Consider the following 22784-nt stretch of genomic DNA (forward strand, 5'->3'; position numbering starts at 1 on the left):
AACTTCCGCAGCTGTTAAGAACAGGTAGCTTGATGGATGGAACCAAGTTTATTTTCATTATAGAGAGGTATATAGAATACCTGTTCACCAGATATAATTTGCAATTTTTGATTAGATTCTATTACTCCAATGTAAAAAAATATTGATTGTAGAGCTAGGGCTACCTCATGCACATGCATTTATATTCATAGATATTTAAATAAAAACTCGAATAGGTATCTTCTGCAAACTAATTTGAACTGAAGCTCACATTCATCTCTGTACATACGCAAACGGACTTACATTCTCGTCCAGTATAGTAGCCAGCAAATGAGATTGAAGCACTCAATTAAGTGCATGTTGATCGATAATATTCAACTAACCGAAGCATCAATATCAATTAAATTGAAAAACTTTCCAGCAGTGGCAGTGGCAGTGGCAGTGGCTTTACGAACTGTTTTAACAGCTGCAGCTGCCGCAGCAACTGCCAATTAAAGACCTAATTAAGTTAATCTTAATTATGTGTGCAGAGTTGTGTGTATGTGTGTTTGTATTAATACTGACAGGTGCAACGCGGCGTATGCGTAATTATTGCCACTAATTAAAAGCACAATGCAAATTGCGCATACGCCGCGTGCGCCGCTGCAGCAGCCATTGAACTTGTCAACAACTGCCGTGGATTTCTCCCATTTATAATTAAAGGAATTTGCGTGCGGCAGTTCATGCAACTCGCCCGCAAATCGTCTTATTGATTGGCCTCTCCACATGCATTTTGCAATGAATTCATATTTCGTGTTTGACTTTAATAATTTCCGTATAACTAGCTGAATTATGTGCGCTATTCGTGTGGCTACAAGCCGATCGGATGTAAATGTTAAACGGAACATGACTTAAATGGATTGTTAATAATAAAGAAAAATATTTAATATTATTTGAATACATATTATTATTTATTTATTAATTTATTATTATTAAAGCAATATGAACGCATCGTTTCTTTTTCAGCTATAATTAACTTGAAATAGGTGTATTTGAAATATGATCTGAGTATTTAAAGCTGAGGGAAATATTATTATATTCAAGTTCAAATTCAAATTCAAATTCAAATTTACAATTGTATTAACCAAATCTTATTGAAACAGAAACTTAAATAAATTAAGAAAAAATACGATTTGAATTAAGTGGACGTCTGGAAGCATGATAAACATCTTATTTAATTATATATATTACTTCATCCTTATCATTCACTATTTGGTTATATATTATGATTTCTAAGCAAAACTTAACTTAACAACGTATTAATTATTTAGTTAATGTCTTATTAACAAAAAAAAAAAAATTCCTCATTAATATATCTTTATGAAATGACATCAGAACTTAAGGCTTCAAAATACGACTCAGATGTAATTGAAATTATATTAAAATATGACTAAAAAATAATAGAAATAATCTAACCATAAGACCAAAACAAAGTTAAATATAATTAAAAAATTCTTTAAATTTGGCAACTGCAAAGATAATTATTCTCGCTTATTTGTCTATTCTTAATGAAGATATGTATTGTGCAAAGAACGGAGATGCTTAACTGGCTTGAAAATTGTCTTCTAATTGTTGGAGTGCTTCAAGTGCTGCTGCTTGAAACAAAAAGTAAACAAAGACTTGACATACGGCTAACACGCCTCAACACAAACTACTCATGTTGGCTACACCCGCTAGCTACACCCACACACTTGCACACACATTGCTCAATGATGCCTCAAGTTCAAGATACAAATGTGTACAGACAATTTGATGCTGTCTGTGTACAATGTGCATTGTTTTAGATACAAATTTTTGTTTCTCTTGGTTTTTTTTAAATTTTTTCAACTTCCGCGTGCCGCACACAAAAATATCTCAGCGAGATGCAAAGTTAAAGATACTCGTTAATCAACAACAACAACTGCAAATTGTGGTACTTTTTGTGCATTGTTGCGGCTGCTGTGTGTGTGTGTGGGTGTGTTGGCTTGTTGTGTGGGTTGCGTTTTTCACAGCGCTTATCACACACTTCATTAATTTTGTTTCGCTTTTCATTTTGCATGCCGCACTGAGCCGCAATTATGGCTGCAGATACATGTTCGTGTATCTGTCAGATACACACCACATCAAGTTTCACTTTTTTCTCTTTTTTTTCTGCTTCTTCTACTTCTTGCGGTTGCAACATTGCATGCTGCACTTGAAACTGAAACTGAAACGGCGACTGAAATTGAAAATTTGCCACGCGTGAAGAGGCGCAACTGCTCACATTTTGTATCTGTGAGATACATTTAGTATCTGTGCGCTACAATATTTGGCATGTGTTAAACAGGCAACAGTTTGTTGCCATTTAGCTACTGCTGCTGCCTTTAACGCTTCGCTAGCACTTAATAACAAAAGTTATTAAACACACACAAAAAAAATAACCTTTGCTTTGTGTTTTCTTAATATTTGTTGATATCATTAATTCAATTAATGTACCACGACTCTTCAGCTCGAAGCTTCGTAAATTAACTGATTTCTAAACTAGATTCAACGGATATCACAATTTAGATTATGGCTTTAACTGGCTATAACTTATTATTAACTAGAACGTGCTAATGAGTCTCAGTCAGGTAATTTTATACTAGGCGAAAATCAGATTTAGAGATAGATAAATATAAATCTTAAAGCTTTCTAAAATAAATCTACAAATTATTGTGCAACATGTGTTTCCTTAGACCTTTTTCAATGACATTTTCAAAAGTTTAAATTAAATTAAGTAATTTGTATGTTTTATTTATTTTTAGTATTTTTTTTTCTAATCATTTTTTCAAAATGGCAAATTTATTTATTTATATATTTCTTTAAGGGACACTTAAAAGAAATATAAATTATATAAAATATATTAGACAGTTTTACTTTTTAGCTTAGAAAAATATATAAATATAATACTATCTAACAATAATTTGAAAAAAATATATAATATAAAAATATTTAAAAAAAAATTAAAAAAAAAAATAAAACTATATATGAAAATTGAAATAAAATATATAAAAATATTAATTGTTTTTTATTTTATGCCCTTGTGAAAGCATATTTCACATTCTTTCTTAGAGCTATGTCTTATGGATCTTATTGATCTCATGCATTAATTTTACTCTTGGCAAGTGTTCAAGCCAAAGCCAAAGACCCCGATGGACTACAGATAAAGTTTTCCATTAACTAACTAGTTATTTAATGTGAAAGCTTGTTAAAGTAGCTAATTAGAAATTGAAAACTTTCCTTATATATATATATATATATATATATATATATATATAAGGTTTCTGTATTACGATTTTCAGCTTGCTGTTAATACAGAAATCTTCAAATTAAACTCTAATAATATTTATTACTAAACAAATGAAAAATGAGTAAAATGACTTCTAGGGATGTAGATGAAGCCGTTCACATTTGTTTAATAAACAAAAAAATTTGCTTAGGAGATGGCTTCTTTTTCTACTCAAATAAATATTTTATTATATAAAATTAAAACTGAGTCTAGGCATTTCAAGTACGTCCCATTGCAGCTTTGAAAGTTAGCTACGCTTGCTAGACTTATCGATCGCATATTTCACTCATATCTTATTCATTTCTTTATCTTTACTTATATTTCACACATTTTGTAGCCAAAACGTATTGACATAATATTTAAATTTTGCCAAATCTTAATGCTTGCACAATGCAATTTTTTTATTTATTTATTTTGTCGACTGTTTGCCAAACGCTTTAAATTAATGAGAAGAGAAAAACAACTGAACATTTCCGCACCACACCCCAAATAAAGGCAAAACTTTTGATTTACAACAGCAAAGCGACTATTAAGCAACAACAACAACAATGGGACGCACTAAGACAAACAGCAATCAGCAAAAACAAAAAAAAAAAAACAAATTAAAACTCGTCAAAGATAAACACAAATAAAAAAAGACGACCTCCTAAGCGAAAACTAAAGAAAAAACAAATAAGATTGCTGGAGTGGCCAGTGCCTGACTAGTAGATACCCTGTAAAATTTTAGCTTATAGCTATTACTTATTGCTATTAAAGTTGAGCTCCTAATGAACTTACTGCTCAGAATTTAAGTCTCCCGTTCTTACGCTTTTCGAGAGCGACGAATTTTCCTAGACGGACAGACTAACACATCAAGAGTCACTAGCTAGCCAAAAAAAGCTTGACAAAAACAATATACCCTGTTTACCCTGTTTTCGCATAAAAACCCAAACATAGCTCGAAAGATCTGACCAAATTATGCCAAAGTTGGAGTCTGGCGTTGCAGTTTTCATTGTTGCTGTTGTTGTTGTTGTTGTTGTTGTTTTGATGCTGATGATTTGTGCCAGTGCCACTTGAACTCAGCAGCATCTTTAGCTGTTTGTGGACTTAAGATTTGCGTTGAAGCTGCTGGCGATTTGTTGGCCCTCAGTGAGCTGTTCAAGTTGTTCACGTCGTTGTTGTTATTGTTGTCTGTTGTCTGGTAATACAGCTTACTTACGAGCATATTATATTGTTGCTATCTTGTTGCATCATCTCTGTTCAATTGTGCAATAAATGGTTTAAAATATGATTGTGATACGTACGCCCATCAAATACATGAACCATCGATCAGCCGCGCGAAAGTTCAAGCTTAATTTTGATAAAGAGATTGCAGTTGCGAAATCAAAGCATATATTATATAAAAAGATTTATCTTTAAGTTATATTTCCACAAGCTATATTATAACAATTTGTCTGAAAACTGCGCGAAAGCCCTTTTTGGCAATAATTTTTATGAATTTCTAACTCTATAAAGGCTATAAAGGAACCTTACAACGTTGTTGTATCTATAATAGATGACAGAATTCAATGAGTTCAGATTTTAAAATAATACTTTTTGTTTATATGACCGCTTAGACTTAATTATAATTTGTTTTCGTTTAAAATATAATTTTTAAAAATCTTCCTAAAGTTTTTAAAGCTATTATTTGAAGTCTTAAATAATTTTTCCTTTCGAAATTTTCCTTTTTTAATGCCAATCAATAAATCGCAATGCCATAAATACCACGCCAATATTTGATTATCAATAGTTCAATATATAAAGTTTTAAGACTACAAATAAAAACATTTAACCTAAGGATATTTTTCTGCATTTGCTTGCCAGTTAGCCTAATCCTAAATTCATAAATCTTTGCCTAAAACATTTTTGCTTTCATTGAAATTCAGGCAGAAACAAACAAAGATTGAAGTTTATTTTATTAGAGAAGCAAAAGTTTCTTTTTATTTATTTATTAAATAAAATATGTATTTTGTTCCCTTTTGATTCTTTTATTTATTTGATTTTCCTTCTTTTCTGGAAACTCTCGCCGCCTGTGCGACTCATAGAGCTAATGTATTGTTTCCTTGTTGGACCAACCCACTTGGCAGCGGGCATTGCAAAAGTTTTTGCTGACGCGGCACAATAAATGGGAAGCACACACCATACACACACTCTTACACACACACACACACAATAAGAAGACAAATTTCTTAGCCATTTCTTTAGCTGGTTTTTTGTGTGTGTGAAGCACACGTGCAAGTCGAACAATGAGTGCAAGAGTGGCAAGGTGGCTTCAAGGGTCTCGCGGGGAACTTGCCATGGGGAAAAGGAAAAGGCCATAAAGGTGCAGGTCCAATTCCAACAAGTAAAAGAGGAAGAAAAAAATATAATCGAAACGTGTTGCAATCAAACGCATAAAGCGATAAATGCGTCTATAAAACGACACATGAAAAATCGAAAGGTGAGGCAAAGGCAGCTCAACACAAAAAGGTGAACCAGGTGGGGAGAGAGGCAGGCAGCGTTAGAGGGAGGGCTGGCAAATCTGCATCAGCTGCCATGCAGCTGCCTCTAACAACGCGTGGCAGCAAGCATATGTATAGCTGCCCGCATGTTGCACAATGCCAAAGTTGCCGCGCACAAAAATTGGAGCAGAGATCAACGAGCCGCCGAGTCGACACTTTTAAAGGCAACCAGCTGCTGCCTCCCGAAAGAGAGGCGCGGCACAATTGGCGAGGAGTGAGGCGTGAGAGGCGAGAGGCATACTGGAGCAGGTTTTTCTCTGCCACACTCATAAATGCATACAATAAGCCCCGTTGGCCATTTGCGCAGTTTACCTGGTTCTTTTTTATATACCCGTTCAGGAAATGAAAGGAGTTTATTAATTTTGTTTCTCTTGAAGCTTGAAGCTTTGGAATTTTAAACAAATTCTGGTGCGTTCACTCAAAGGAATTGTTAAAATTTCTTCGCTATAACCAATGGTAGATCGATATTAAATAACGATAGTAAATCGATAAAAATAAATAAAATTTGTTGACTTCATTCAGAGCTCAAACTATAATATTAAAAGGAGCTTGGCATAAGAGCTATGAAACTGGTTTATATTTACGCCTCTCTATATAGATCTATTCGATAAGATTGAAATAACATTTAATTCAGCTGTGAACGAGTATTGTGCAGTCGGCTTCGGTCAGCTACACATTCTTACTTGCTTTTTTTACTAGCTTTGGTAGCCAGGTATTTGGCACACGAGCATTAAGTTTCGGCTCAGTTTAGTTTCTAAATGGGTGCAAATATTTATTGAATTACCAAAGTAGAACAATTTTTATGGGTTATCTATAAATATTTTTTATTAGTGGAATTTGTGGGCTTTTGATTTATAAAATCTGGATTGCAGCTTTTGAATGAATTTTGAAGTAAACTTACGACGGCTTATTCGGGCTGTGGTTTAGCTCCCTTTTATTTACTTGTATTTATTTAATTCAATACGACTGGGCCAATATTTATAGATATGATATACAAAGACGACAAATTGTTAAAACTGAAACTAATTAGCTGAAATGCCATTAAAAAGTTTTCCAGTTAATAACTTGAATTCAATTTGGAGTTAAAATACTTTTCAATATCAGAAATATAAACTGAAGAGTCAAATTTTTTCTCTATACAATGCAAGCAATTTATACTAATTCAGTGAATGATTATAATTAAGCTGAATGATGAGATCTTGGCACAGCATGCAGTATTATATTTTTTCTTTTAATATAATATTTTCTATTAATCTTTATGGCCTTAAATTATTTTCATATATTTTTAATAACTAGTTAAACATTTTTTCAAATAGCTTTTATGCTTCCACAATTTATTTACAAATTTTCAAAGTCAAAATCGATATTATATTTTTATCGCTCATATTTTATTCACTTCAAATATTTTTCTTCTTCAATTATTAAAATCAAAAAGTAAATTCAAATTTCTCATGTTTGCCCACCGCAAAGCGACCTCAAAAGCTCTTTAAATGTTAATTAAATTGTTTGCAATGATTAATTGACATCAATAGCTGCTTTTTATTGGCACTCAACGAGGTTTCGACCGCAAACGAAATTACTGACCTGCCCCATGAAAATGATATGTGAGCGACTCAATGACAATGCCGCCAACGCGCTGAAAGTGAAAGTTTTTTGTTTTATTTGATTTTTTTTCAACATTTTTCTGTGGCTTGGCAATTATTTACCTTTTTATAAATAAACGAAAAGTTTTCAAACCAAAACCCACAAATAGAAAAAAAAAACTATGCATAAATTTAATATTTACATTTGAAAAAGTGGGAGCTGAATTGTTAAGTGAAACAGAGAGAGGCATAAAAGGAGAGAGAGAGAGAGTGAGATAGATTATATTACAAACCTCAAATGCCAACGAAGTGTTGATGTTGACCACGTTCAGTGCGGCGGGCGGTGACAGTCGACTTGACTCTCATATTTTCCCAAAAGTAAACAACAACGAATTGAAAGCCGGTTCAAGTTTAAAGGCTACACGTTGTTATGTAATTGCTAGCCATTTCTTCTCTTTGAACTTGGCAACTAGTTTAACTGCATGCCAGAGCTACGAATCCAACAAAGAAAAACAAATTTACATATCAATGCGCATTCAAAGCTTAGCTCTGGCTGTGATATAATCAGTTCACAGTGGCTTAAATATGTTGTTAATTAATTAAAGCCTGAGCACTGGGTGAGGGTTCAAAGTTGTAAAATTTTGGCTTTAGCAAGATCGAACCCACACCAACAAGATTCGACATCAATTCAAGTTTGAAAACGAACATTGAACAAGTGCAACATGTGTGTCAAACCAGGTTTGAAGAGATTAAGTTTGCTAGAAGTAGAAGACATAGGAATAGATATGAAGAAGTAGGACTCTAGCAGATCAATTAATCTAAGAATCTTTAATATAAAGTCATCTAATTTTTAAAGCGTATGTTAAAGTACAAACAGTATGACTGCATTAAAAAGTCATCAAGTATTTACGCTCACAGCTCAGAAAAATATTTGCATTCAATCAGTATTAATGACCGATCTCTTGTGTTTATATGTCTGTCAAAGCTCATGTTAGTTGGCATGTTGCTGCTGTCAACGAGTTGTTCAAATTGTCATTGCGACAAAGCCACGTATTTTAATTGGCAACAGTTCGTTGACAAGTTGACAGAGAGAAAGAAGAAATTGTTCAAATGTAGCTATCACTTGTAAGTTATTGTCAATCAAGTGAAAAGTTTGTCAAATAATTAGCTTTAATTAACAAGCAACAACATTTTGAGAGGCAGTTATAAGCAGAACAAGATCAACGAAAATGTTGTTGGCATAAGCTTAAGAGGCTTATTAGGCTCTAGAGACTCGATTAGCCAGCAGCTGCAACTTCAAACCTGTTGCATGTTGGCTCTGCAATCAGTCAGTGATAGCGGGAATATTTGATCGGCGTTTCTCATGCGTCAGCAGCACACCTTTCGAACCTGGTTATGAGTCGGTGCATACAATAGCTTAAGTTGAGCCTCAGAGTCTGTAACATGCATACATGTTCGATCGGCGCTTAGCATGCAGCCGCATACACGTTGGTTGTAAGTAGTCAGTCTGCGCAAAAGCGCAGCGGCTTCGAGTCGAGACGCAACTACCTCATTATGTTCGATCAGCGCTCGAACCTTGTGCGTTGCAGCCTTAAGTTCGTAAGTCTGCGCAGAAGTGAAGACAAATCAAGTTGTCAGTCAAGACGCGAGCGCCTCGTGAAGCGCATGTATCGGTGGGAGGTTTTTTATGCGGCGATCTTCGAAAAGATTTGTGGCTTGCCATGCCTGGCAAGCGCATTAATGTACTCTATGTGCCGCGACTGAAACGTGCTTAAAATTCGCAAATAAAAAAGCAAACTTGAAAAGAAAGAACTGTGGAAACAGCTTTTGGCCCAAGCGACCAAAAAGAAAAAGTGTGAACAAATAAAGAATATAAGGTCCAAAAATCGATATAATAATAATAAAAGGTGAATGAATATCCAGAAATGGCAAACTATGTCAAATGCAAAGAAAGTTACACAGCTAAGAGCCAAACGTGGGCTACTCAACAACATATAGAATGAAATATGATTTACGACATATGATTATAACGACAGCTGGTAGGCTGTCTGAGGCTTGTCTCGGGCACTGTATTGTTGCTGTTGGTGTTGGCGTAGGCCACATTGCAATGCCAATGTAAAGAAGACCATTTTGGGATAACTCATTGCTGATGATCATCATCAAGCGTTGGCAATTGTCATACGCCCAGGCAGGCCAGTTCGAAAAGCAGAAGAATTATTGAGAAGATTTGCAAGACTTTTTATTTTTATTTTTAATTTGTTTGCTGAGTCATTTCGTTAAACACTTGTTGCTGGGTGTTTATTTGAGGGCGCGGTTGATGCGTGATGCGAATGTGATAAATAAATACAAAAGATTCTTTAGGCTTCAGCATGGAAGAACACATTCCAGAAGAAAGCAGCTCGGCAAGCCACCAGCGGAGCCACAAATTGAAATGCGAAATATCTTTAATCTGTGCTCTAAAGAAGAGAACTTTTTGATTTGAAAAGAAAACACGTTAAGGTTTAGGACATAAAAGAAAGCATTCTAATGACACTGAATAAATAATCAAGCAATATACGTGAGATCTTTCTTTGAAGATAAATTATATTTATATATGGAGAAAGAGAGTTCTTGGAGTTCTTTGACATTAATAAAAGTTTAGATTTATTTATATATAAATGATGATATCTTATGATATCTGCAAAAATTCTTAATTATTCATAATATTTTTGTCAGATAAAAATGAAAATTGATTCAGTTCAGATCTATATTCTATATCTATATCCTATATATAAAATATCCAACTAACCCATACATCTTCATCTTCTTTGATGATATCACAGCTAGTTCAGCTATTTATTTATAGGAATTTGTATTCCATTTAAGCTAATCATTTCGCATAATTCGCAAGGTCGTCAGACATAAAAATAAAACCTGTTTTTTTCTTCAACTATCAAAAATTTTGACGCACTGCCAAAAAATGCAAAAAAAACGAGATGAAGATTTCATTCAGCTTAAATAAAATCATTGGCATAACAATCAATCGTCGTTTGAAAAATTAAATTTGAATATTAAAAACATATTTTACTGATAATTCAGGAAGTATTTTCATGCTCTGCATTTTTGAAGCTAGCTGAGCAGTCAGAAAACAATGCAGATTATTTTTATTTACGATTATTTAAAATGAAAACATGAGAACAAATAAACTGAAATGTTAATAAAACATGACTTAAGAGTCAAATTTGTGAATGAATCAAAAAGTGAATTTTAAATTAATTTAAAATATTTTAAAGCAGATTGCAAAAAAAATTTTTTGAATCGTTTTTTGGAATTTTATTGATAATTTTTTTTAATATTATTAATAAGCTTACGCACTTTAGTAGGGATTAAATTTGTATATTGATTAGCTCTTCAATTTGTGTCTTAGAAATTGTAGTTGGAATAGATCTAGAGAAGGATGGCAAAACTGGAAAATAATATATTCAATTTATGAACTTCTAATTCTTATACACTCTAAGTTGAATTAGTTGAAGAGTTGCAAAGTTGCCGATAAGATTCCAATCTGTTTCACACATTTCTATAGCTGCCTTGTTTTATGGCGCTTGCTTCACTTTATTGTGTCTCGTTTTTAATCAATTTATGCGCTGCGTTGGCTATGAAAATGCACTTAAAAATGATTACACAAATTTCACTTGGTTTATCTTGGACTCCAGCGTCGTGCACTTGCGGCTTTTATAGTCGTATTAAAAAGTCATAATAAGCTTCAAGTGGGTTTTTGCTTTGCTTTAATAAAGCCAAATAACATGAAGTTTATTAAGTCAGGGAATTTGAATATTGATTAGCTTAAGCGACATATTAGTGCGCAGCAGCTATATTAAGTCTGAGGTACTTTAATTATAGCGTGAACTTCGCACATTTGGTATGCAAATAGCCAATTGATGACTGCTAGCCGAGTCCAATCAAACAAATGGCCAACTAACCCCTGACCAAGACCGCTATCTGCATCGTGGGCAATTAATTAAACGACGACCAGTACTATACAATTATATATATGCATACATGTATATATACCTTGTGGTTAATGCTAATTGCATTGTCTTGCTGGAGTTGCTTGCTTGTACCACATGACGTATACGTAATATGCATTTATGCAACTACACAGCTGCATGCCGAAGGGTGTGCGTGTGTCTCTGTGTGTGTAACTCAGTCTGTATCTGTTTGCATTCCATGCCTCACTAAGCGTTGCAAAAACTGTAATAAATCAAAATATTGTAACCATCGCTCGATTTATTTGCGTGCATGGAAATATGGTAAAATATAGGCATAGGCATGGGCATCGTGGTAATACCCTGTATACTTGTAGAGAGGGTACTCTGGGTAGTAAGCAGCAGGGAAAAGTAACTAATTTCCATTATTTATTGGCTATATTCGGCAGAAGGTAATAAGAAAGTTGTATTTGTAGCGAAGCGAGAAATCTCTTTCCATTTTCCTAAGAATCTAATTTATGACGTTCAGCGATTGTGATTGGTTTTATTTCTTTATGCTTTTCGGATAAAAATTATATCAACTGTATTTAGTAAAGTATATTCAGACATGATCTAAATGCTCGGAAAATATGTATTTCGGAATATGGTCTAGATGAAAGTTAGTTGAGCTTGGATTGGGCATACGGTTAGATTGGCACTGGAGCAGAGGGAAAGAAGAGTACAAGTGTCCATTATAAGAGCTTAGGTAACAGTTGATCCTTCATGACAGATTAAAGAACTGCTTGAATATAGATAAATCAACAAGGAATTCAAAGACAAAAGACAAACTTTAATCAATGAACAGAAAACTTATTAATGAATAATTTTTTTAAAGCTCCATCCGATCTTCTAAGTATCTGCCTAGTCGCGCATACCCATCTGTTTAGTTATTTTATTTAAAAATATATGCGCCCAGGCAAATAGTTGTTGCCAGCCAATTTGATTTGCGTGCCAAAGCAAAGTCACGTTGCTTTGTTTATATTGCAATTTATTTTGTGTATTTTATAAATTTTTTTTGCTTTGGCTAAGAAAACAAAAGAAATGCTAAATAAAATATTGGTTAGGGGCGCCCGACATTGTGTCAATGGCTAGTGAGAGCGGGAGGAATTTAGTAAAAGAGAGATGGAAACAGAGAGATGGCTAGAGGGGGAGGCATGCAACCCATAGAAATGTAAATCGATCGCCCAAGAAATTAAAACAAAAAACTATGCAAATTAGCAAATTGCAAATGCCTACAAAATAGTTGCATAAGCCGCAGCGACTTGAAATGGGCGTAAAACAAAATGTGGTTAACAAAAGAGAAAAACCCAAATAATCAATAGTCAATATATGGCCAATATCTCAAGCAACATATTGCCAAACAAACAGATGAATGTGCGGGTTATAATGGATCGTTGCACTTGCCGGGACTGAGGCAATGCTTGCTGAACATATGAAATATCTTTTCAAATATGCATGAGTATGTGTGAATAAGCATTATAAGTAGATGGGTGTGGCCTAGACGCTCTAATTAGATAGCACAATATACCCTTTTAATACATGACATCATGCCAATAGTTGGAGAAATGTTGCGATATGATAGGCCTGGTTGAGCGAGTAGTTTCGTTTGAAACAAGAAATTTCAAGCTGATATCTCTCATATTTCATTCGCAAATATCTTATAAAAATTAGCTAAATAATTCTTTTATATTTTAACAAGAACTGACAATAGTTTAAATAGAAAGCTTTGTAAATATTTACAAAATTCTTTATTTAGTTTTTAAGTCAACGCCTTTCTATATTCAGCTTATGCTATACAAATATCTATCTTACCTATCTTAGTACAATTTTATAGCTTAACCTTCAACTTAGTTCGTTTGATTCGGCTCATCATTTGCCTCATTTGAAACTAAAATATTTTATACAAGTGCCAAAAGTCTTTTGTTATATTTAAATCACTTTAATTTGTCGACCTTTGAATGCAAATCAATAATAAATAATTTATGATGGGGAATTTGGTTTTTTTATGTATAAAAAAAATTGATTTTCAACAAAAAAACCTTTGGCTATAAATTTGAGTTTAATATAAAAGCAAACATGAAATAAATGTAAAAATATATAATTATAATATGCCAAACACAATTCCTGTTAATTTCAATTAGGGAGCTGTCGGACAATACAAAATATGCTATTAAATGGACATCATGAAAAGTCAATCCCCCTTCCCCATGCCCCCTTAAGGGGAGCTTATCAACTATTTGATTTTCCAGCTCAGCGAATCGGATTTTATCTCAATTAACTTTTCGGCATGCAATGCCAAATTTTAGCGTCAGTTGCATTTCACATATTTTATATAATATATTTATTCATAGTAAATGAATATTTTCTACTGCGGAAGAGTTAACAGATTTTTAATTAAAAACTTTACAACTTTGTCAGGCAGCCAAGCCAATTACATTTTATGCTCAGTTTATGCAGAAAAAAAATAATGGAAACTGGTTAAAGCTACTTTGTATACAGAAAAAACTGCAAGAAATGTTGTAAATTCCGTTCAGAATTATGTCAAAATTTTATTTATATTTTTAAATGTAAAAAATATATGTATGAAAAATTTATTTAATTATTGAAAATGAAAAATAAAATAAAATACTTCAAATTGGCTTTAGTCTTTAAATACTATTCATCTCTCTGTACTTTGTACAAATAAATTTTAAATTTTATTTAACATCTTAAAGCTTCCCATGCATATTGATTTCTATATATGAAATTTCTGGTTATATTCTATGTACTAAATTTCTTCGATTAAATAATCCAGTTCTTTGAATGAGAGACCTGTGATATCACTATATCAGCAGACCAACTCCATGTCCATCAAAGCTTTAATAGCTCTTCTAATTCCTGATATCACATATATAGTCTGAAGAACTTTATCTAATAGATCGGCTTTTGCTTTCCACAGTAAAATAAACATTAAGTTGATGTGAATTTCCATAAATAACAAAACGTGGTTAATACATATAAAAGCCAACTAGTTTGACCGCAAAAAAATCGATGCAGATGTTTAAATATGCCATTAATTGTAACACCTGTTCGACGAAGGTGAGCTAGTGGCTTTTAAGCGAACATAATGAACGCGACAATCTATGAATCTGTGGCATATTGATGGGGCATGCAACAGATTTGCAATTGCTGTTGTTGCTGTTGATGGTTGGCGGAAGAGTTTTTGTTGTCGCATAATGTGGAGTTATCCGATTGCATAATCGAGCCATTGAAAACTCAACCAGCTACGCACACTCACTCTCTCTCACTCTCGCTCTCTCCCTCTGCAGCATGCGGGAACGCAGTCAAACAACGCCGCGTCGTCGTCGCAATGGTCCCAAGCAGGCGCTGCCCGTGGAGTCCAACTACCAGTTAGAGCAGACCGAGGCCATTTATGGCTCGACGCTGTTGCCGTCGCAGCGCCGCTTTATGGATCCGTGGGATCTGGAGAATTACGATTATGTGCGCAAGAAAATGGACATCGACAACATTTTGCCAGACTACGAAACGGCGTTGGACTACGAACTGGAGCCCTCGCAGTCGCCCAGTCCTGTCTATGGTCATGGCAATCGCCTGGTCATGGCCTCTACCATGCCACGCCCACACACCAGACGCCTGTCACGCAGCCAGTGCCAGCTGGAGTGCTGTCGCCTGCCCAATGTCAACGGCAGTCGCAATCGCAGTCGCAGTCGCAAGGAGCTGCTCTATGCAGCACGCAGCGAAGTCTATGGCCAGGCACCCATATCGAGTCGATATGATGACTATATGGCCACCATGACCAGGCAGCTGCATCTGGATGACGATGACATCGAGCAACAGGAACAGGAGCAGCGTCAGATATACAATGGCTATGGAGGTATGTGTGTGGGCCACAATGTCAGGCTCAATCCATGCTCTATTCTTATCCAGTTTACTTACAATCTTCCATTTCTTGTCAGGTTTCTCCAGCGCCAGCTCCACGGAGCCACACTCCTCCATAAGTGATGAGTTGCCCTTGATGACGACGCTGCCTCGACGTGCAGCCACGCTGCAGCGTCATGCCCAACCGAGTGAGACCAGAGATCGCACTAGCTACAACAACTCCAACTATAGTTCGGGCTATGGCACTGCGCCGCATCCACGACGCAAGCGTAGCTCGGCCACGCCCACTGGCAAATCGTTGGCCATGGCACAGGCAAAGGCTATGCCCCAGATTGATTTTCCAGCGCCGCCTCCGCTCTCGCCCGCGTACGACTATTGCAATCCGTATGCTACAATGCCGTTTTGCAGCCTACCGGATTGCGCCGAGTGCCAGCAGCAGGCGACGTCGCTCATCTATGCGGCGCCATCCACACTATACGGACGGACGGGTGGGACGCAGAGCGATTCGCCAAGCGACTCGTCGCTCTACGCCGGAATTTATTCGCGTAAATTTGGCTTGAGCAAGAAGGGTCTGCTGCAGATCGATTATTCCTGCAGTTGGAATGATTTGGATCGAGTCATGGGTCGACAGTACTGAGCGTCCACGGTACGGGCACTCGGCACTCGGGTCATTGGGGTGTTTGGTTTTAGTCTCTAGTTAAACTATTTACAGTAAGAACCATCGATAATGAAAAGCAAAAACCATTTGTACGTAACTCACTTCACCTGCTTATATATTTACTTGAAAAGAAAAAAGATGAATCAACCCGTACCAAATAATTTAAATTGTGTTTAGCATCGTTCTTAGTCGCTCTCCAAGTCACGCATCTATCGTGCAATAAGTCTTTGAGATATAACGAATAAAATGATATTACAAAAATTATTTACTTTTAATTATTATTAATTTTGTTGATTTTGGAGTTAGTAATGAACATTTTTGGCTTGCTGTAAGAATCTTAACAAATACAAAAATAACATTAAAATGCCCTACGAACACTAACAATTTCTCTTTCAGCACTATTTTTTTTACATGAGCTGTAAGTTAACAGCTGTTTAACAGTTTAGATTGCAATGCAGTTGCAGCCTAACAGTCGACCATCAGCTGCAATCTGTTAGCGAGCAGCGGAATAACATTTTGGCATCCAAAAACAAGCTGATGAATTTTTCGTTATTTTTATTTTTATTACAAATAATTAAAAAACTTAAACATATTAAATAATAAAACTTATTAAAGTGATTATATGTTAAGAGTGATTCACTCTTATAAACTGAACGTTTCTTATTCGGGCGCTCGAAAGTATGCTGCATATTTTACCTAATTGTGAATTAAGGAAACGCGCAAAAGTAGGCAACGTTTTCTACTACAATAAATGAAGAGCAAAAGTTAGTATTAAAAAGTATTATTTGTTGCAATTGTATTACTTGTTTATTACTTGTGTACCTTCTTGCAAGGCTGAGTGACAGAGGAAGCTACTGCATTTCAGCGAGCTTGAAGCGCTTCAGCAAGTCAAGTTGTTTGTTTGTCTCTGCGACTTACGTCTATCAGTTGATTAATCGAGCTAAGTTATTTGTGTTAATTCCAATTGAACACTCACCAGCAATTACGGAAAATTTTCAAATGGTTTTAAAAGAATATATGCAACCCGCTTAAAGCACTCCCTGACCTGACATTTGGCAATTGATTGCAGACATTAGGCAACGCCCCATTGCCAAGACTCCAACTTTCCATATTGCACTTCATTTTCTGTTGGGTTCCTTGCCCAACTATTAGCTAGAAAATGGGCTTTGAGGTTAAATGCTGCCCAAAATGTTGGGGAAATTCATCAACGTCAGCGCATACAAGTTTTCCATGTTATTTGAAAATAGTCAAAGCCAATGAAGGCGTATGCCAAGCGATGACTTTGCCTAATTGACCACCACGTGAGCAAAAAAAAAATAATAAAAATGTGGAAAGGAAAAAACAGAGCAGAACCTTGATGACGTCATACTTAATTAAAGTGAAACGTTGAAAATTCCACTGAAAGCACTTCTGATACCCTGACACACAGGGTATTATGTTCGGATAGCCAAGACTGTAAGTCATTTGAGTGCTCTAAGATTGTTGAACTGCATCCATATAGCCTCAACTAGTCACTATATTTATCTAAATTAAAGGTGGTACAAGGGCTTTCTTGTAAAAAATTAGTTGAAAAAGTATATATAATTTATATAAAATTATATAAATAATAATATTTTGATTATATAAATATTTTTCTATGTCCCTAAAGAGTATTGAAATTTCGCTTTCGACTTTCCTATTCAATTTTTTCCTCCTATGTTGCAGTGGGCGCATAAATTAGTCAGAAGTGAAGCTCTGGGCCCATGAACGTTGTAATTTGTTAAAAAGCAGCTGCAAATTGGACACATCTTACGAAGTTAATTAGCTGCTACCGGGCAGCAACTGAATAATGTATGAAGAGCCTGAAACGAATGTTAAGTGAATAAATTCACAATGGTGAATATTAAATTTAATGTTTAGCTAGATGACAAAAGAGCAGGCTTAGAATTGAAGCTCTGTCAGAAAAATACTTTCCCTAAATATAGGTTGAAGGAGTTGCCACTTTAACTTGGCATAATCTGCATTTAACTGGTTTTAAGGAAATGCCACTTTATAAAGAGTTGCCCCTAAATTAATTATGTATTAACTCTTCAAGAGTATTTTGCATAAACTTGAAATGATCTTTAAGATAAACAGTTTTTTTCAGTGTATTCCTTAAGTTTTCCAATTCAGTGTTGACAAGCAAACAAACTACAAAGTAAAGCTCCTCAGGTACTTTCGTTACAATGATATTCTCTTTGCAATCTAATATTACATGTTTATATCTAGGGTCAAAGCTGTGCTTCAGGCATCTTTTGAGCATTGCCTTTTGGGCGAACTCATTAAAGTTTATGGCTTGGATGTAACTTTGGCTTGATTATCTGCTACACAAGTTAGACAAACAAACGCTCACACACACACACTCGCAGACATGCTCTATTTAGTCTATACATATATTTACATGTATATAAAATCGATAAGACAAATAAGACAAGAAAATTTCAATTGCTGCGAACTGTTTTACAGTTGCTGGCATTTTTTTCTTATTTTCCTTACGCTTTTCCAATGCTGTGAATGCGATTTCAATTTCTCAATCCAATTTACCTTTGCAATACCCAATACTCAATACCAATACCAGTCCGTATACCCTATATATATATACGTATACCCTATGCGACTGCAAGCACAAATACAAATACAAATACCAATACGAATGAGAAGACAAACACAAAGCGCAAGTAAATCAAACAAAAAAAATGAAACGTAAAGGAAATCAGCATGCATAAAAAGCAAGAATGTATTATTTTTGGAGCATGACCGAGAGATATCCTGTAGTGTAATACTAAGGGGTAGAAAAAGAGAGAGGGAAGAAGAAACAAAGTGAACTTTTTATTTGTTTATAAGATTTTTTAAGGTTACATTTAATGTTTTAAAAAAACCTCTAATTTTTGATTTATGAACATTTTTTTTTAATTTTATATACCCTATAAAGTCACAAGATTAACTATAACTTTTAAGGCTATATACATGCAAATGCAAAGTATCAGAAAAATCTGAATGAGCCTCAATCTTAACTAAACTGAAATATATATATAAATGCCAACTATTTTGCCTAGATATACCCTATAAAAATTGAGATACACTAATCTTAGACATAAATTCTTAATTATATCTATGTGCAATGTCTCTGCTCATAAGCCATAAATCTAGTTATTTATTCTATGAATTCATAGCTCAACTTTACTATGAGTGAATTGTACACATCTCAAATTGTTTGGCTCTTGTAATACCCTCGAGTAACCCAGCAATTTGTCTAAGTCTGTTATCTGCTACCTATTATCTACAGGGTATCAAGAGTAAAAGAAAAATTCAGTTCGTTGAAGCAGTGAAGGCATTAGATGAGCGAGATTGCGCTGGCGTTGGCCAGGGTAGGGCCTCGGTACCTTCGTTTGGAGAATGCACATAAAAGCGCAAATATTTGCGCAACAATTTCAAATATCGTCGCAGACGTTGCGATAAAAATCGAACAAGCAACAAGAAAATATGCAAAGTGAAACGCATAAAAAAACATAAAGGGAACAACTGAAATAAAGAAAGATGAAAATATCTTTTTGCCTGCGTTTTATGTACATATATACGAGTAAATATATATAAATTCTTTTTTGCTTTTTGCATTTTGTGTTTACTTTGTGTGCTCGGATTTGCTTTTATTATCGCATAACGTCAAACATTTGCATGCGGCGGCGCCTAAATGTATGCCACAGTTTCTGCTCGAATGCGCCTAAGCAGTTGCTGCCCTTCTCCACTCGCCACTCTCCAGTCTCCACTCTTTCTTTTGGCACCCAGAACCCATTAGCATTTGCATTTATGTGCGGCGCCAACACGAACCTGCCGAGCTCCCTTGCCCTGTGCTTTTCCCCTTTTCAAACTTTATGTGGACATGCAAATCGAGGCGCGAATATTTCGCACTTCACTGAATCGAAGCAAACGAAAGGTCCTGGACGCGCAACGTGTGCTACATTTTCGTGTCCTGCCCTGCCTGCCATCGGAAAAGGTGTTCAATTGCCACGGCCAGGTGGACACGTCGTAAAAAACGTGCAAGGATATGCATTCCATATAACAATTTCAACTCAATTTAGCCTATTCTGAATTTAACTGCTTTCAATGCGTATGAAGTGAACTTTCAAAATATTTCAAAAAGTCGTTTTCTAAAAGACTTTGCATTAGGCATTTAATTATTCATAAAATAATGGCATGGAAATTTAAAATAATTTAATACCCTTAGCAAACAAAGCGAAAGACCTTACAGGAATATCATTTTTTATTGCTGCTTGCACATTGTAACCGGATTTGTCACAGCAGCTTTTGATTGTAGCAGAAAACTTAAAATGCGAGCTGGTTTTTCACATTTTCTTTTTTCCATCAGCTATGGTCGCCATTTTATTTGGAAAGAAATTTCAGTAGAAAAGTGGAAAATTGTCAATTCCAGCGCGCAAATTGCACTTTAAATGCTGCTTGCAGTTTAAGCTGTCCATTCGCTTACGAAAGTTTTAAAATAAATGCATTTGCGATGAAGACAGACGAGCTAAAGCGAACCAATGCAAATTCATGTCATCTAATTGCAGTTCAGCTTAAGCGAATAACAATACATTGACATTGACAATGACAATGACAATGACAATGACAATGACAATGACAATGACAATGACAATGACAATGACAATGACAATGACAATGACAATGACAATGACAATGACAATGACAATGACAATGGCAATGACAATGACAATGACAATGACAATGACAATGACAATGACAATGACAATGACAATGACAATGACAATGGCAATGGCAATGACAATGACAATGACAATGACAATGACAATGACAATGACAATGACAATGACAATGACAATGACAATGACAATGACAATGACAATGACAATGACAATGACAATGACAATGACAATGACAATGACAATGACAATGACAATGACAATGACAATGACAATGACAATGATAATGACAATGACAATGACAATGACAATGACAATGACAATGACAATGACAATGACAATGACAATGACAATGACAATGACAATGACAATGACAATGACAATGACAATGACAATGACACTGACAATGACAATGACAATGACAATGACAATGACAAAGACAATGACAATGACAATGACAATGACAATGACAATGACAATGACAATGACAATGACAATGACAATGACAATGACAATGACAATGACAATGACAATGACAATGACAATGACAATGACAATGACAATGACAATTATTTTATTTATAATGAGATTCATGATAAAGGTAATGTTAATGTTAAAAAAAATAATATGAAGTCAATTATAAATTTATGAAAACAATTCTTTGTACGCTTTCAATTGTGATAAGCTTCACATTTTTCTTTGTTGCCAGATACTAAATTTTATGATAAGCATTTCAATTTGGCCTTTATGCACATATACAGATATATATATATGAATATATATATACGCATACAGCTGCTTTTTGTTGGCCATTGTGTGGGCTGTTCATTGTTTTAAATGCCCGTCATATATCACGTTGTAAAAGTTTTTGGTTTAAGCCACGTGGAACAATTTTGATGGCGTTCGCTGCAGCATGTCAAAAATCTGCAACTAAATGCCGTCATAAATTAAAGCCAGCTGTCAAAAATCACAATTGTACTTGTTATTGTTGTTGTTCGCCAGGCAACGCATGCAAACAATGAGAGTGAGAGAATGCTAAAAATAAACTTGAAAACTTAATTAAAGTTTTCTTTTTTTTGTTATACAGAACAATAACGTCAGAGTGAGATGCCAGGCAGAGCTAACGGTGCACATATATACACATATATATATACACACATATATATTGGAGTGGGAGTTGAGGCTTTAAACTTTGCCGTTTATGCAATTTGCCAGCTATTTTGCACCTTGCAATGCGAGAATGTTTTTTAATTAACACACAGCTTGAAGCGAAGCTTGTACAGATATATGTCTATATACATATATAGAGTGTGCCCCAGCGTTTGCCATTTGCTAATGAATAAGTTAATTTTATCCTGCCCTCACAAGTGTTGTTTATGTGGCCAATGCCTGTCACGCATTTTAAACCCTCAAAGTGGTCATTAGAGACTTTGCTTCACTTTGTACATACTGTAATTTAAAAACACGCACACACACACACTCATACACAACACCCATGCTGTGACAGCAGTGTGTGCTGCACTGCGTATACTTAATATTTATATATAGGCAAAAGCTTCTCAGTCACGTACCACAATAGTTGAGCGCTAACTATATACACCTATATAAATACATATAAACACACACGTACGGAGCGTAGTGTAAATGCAAATTAAGTACAAAAAAGTGGTGGGGGCGTGACGGGGGCGTAACTGGGGCAAAGTGTTGGAAGTTACGTAAGCCCCAAATCCATTAGTTGAAGCAGCTAAATTAAAATAAAAAGCCAGCCATGCAGTTAAGCCAGGAGAGCGGAGTGGACTTACAGTTAGACGACGCAGCGTGGCTGTTGCGTCAACAAGTGCTGTGCTTGCTGCAACTTTGCAACTGCAGCGCTATTTGCATTTCGCTTTTACCATCTCACTTACAACTAAGCAAATATTTAGCCAAAGAATTTCACCGGACACGACAGAAAAATAAATCGAGCTGCAAAAAATGCGATACTTTGTTGAATAAGCAGCATCTGCTTAACTAATAATATCTATAACATCTGCTTAACTAATAATATCTATAATATATGAGAGCACGCGACATTTTAATTATGTTTGCATTAAGCGTGTATAAAAGTATAAAAATATTTAATCCAAAGAAACTTTGATTTTGGCTG

At 35.1% G+C, this 22784-nt stretch overlaps 1 protein-coding gene across 2 annotated transcripts; it reads left to right on the top strand.

Moving 5' to 3' along the window:
• Window positions 1–9062: 9062 nt before the first annotated feature.
• LOC111597995 (la-related protein 1) lies at window positions 9063–16092 on the top strand. Of its 2 annotated transcripts, none has more exons than XM_023312975.2 (3): window positions 9063–9313; window positions 14719–15284; window positions 15367–16092. In XM_023312975.2, the coding sequence occupies exons 2-3, from the start codon at window positions 14720–14722 to the stop codon at window positions 15924–15926; spliced, it is 1125 nt and encodes a 374-aa protein (XP_023168743.2). In that variant the 5' UTR covers window positions 9063–9313; window position 14719; the 3' UTR covers window positions 15927–16092. The 2 variants fall into 2 exon arrangements, with proteins under 2 accessions (XP_023168743.2, XP_023168742.2); XM_023312974.2 differs by lacking the exon at window positions 9063–9313 and adding an exon at window positions 14421–14488.
• The last annotated feature ends 6692 nt before the right edge of the window (window positions 16093–22784 follow it).

This window comes from Drosophila hydei, unplaced genomic scaffold (assembly GCF_003285905.1).
Source record: "Drosophila hydei strain 15085-1641.00,03,60 unplaced genomic scaffold, DhydRS2 tig00008130-arrow-arrow-pilon, whole genome shotgun sequence".
Lineage (NCBI taxonomy): Eukaryota > Metazoa > Arthropoda > Insecta > Diptera > Drosophilidae > Drosophila > Drosophila hydei.

Bases quoted from the DNA above. Each gene is read 5' to 3' on its own strand.
- LOC111597995 (XM_023312974.2), top strand. From the start codon at position 14,457: ATGCCATTAATTGTAACACCTGTTCGACGAAG. The intron at 14,489-14,718 runs GTGAGCTAGTGG...CTCCCTCTGCAG, and splicing joins GTAACACCTGTTCGACGAAG to CATGCGGGAACGCAGTCAAA. The intron at 15,285-15,366 runs GTATGTGTGTGG...ATTTCTTGTCAG, and splicing joins GATATACAATGGCTATGGAG to GTTTCTCCAGCGCCAGCTCC.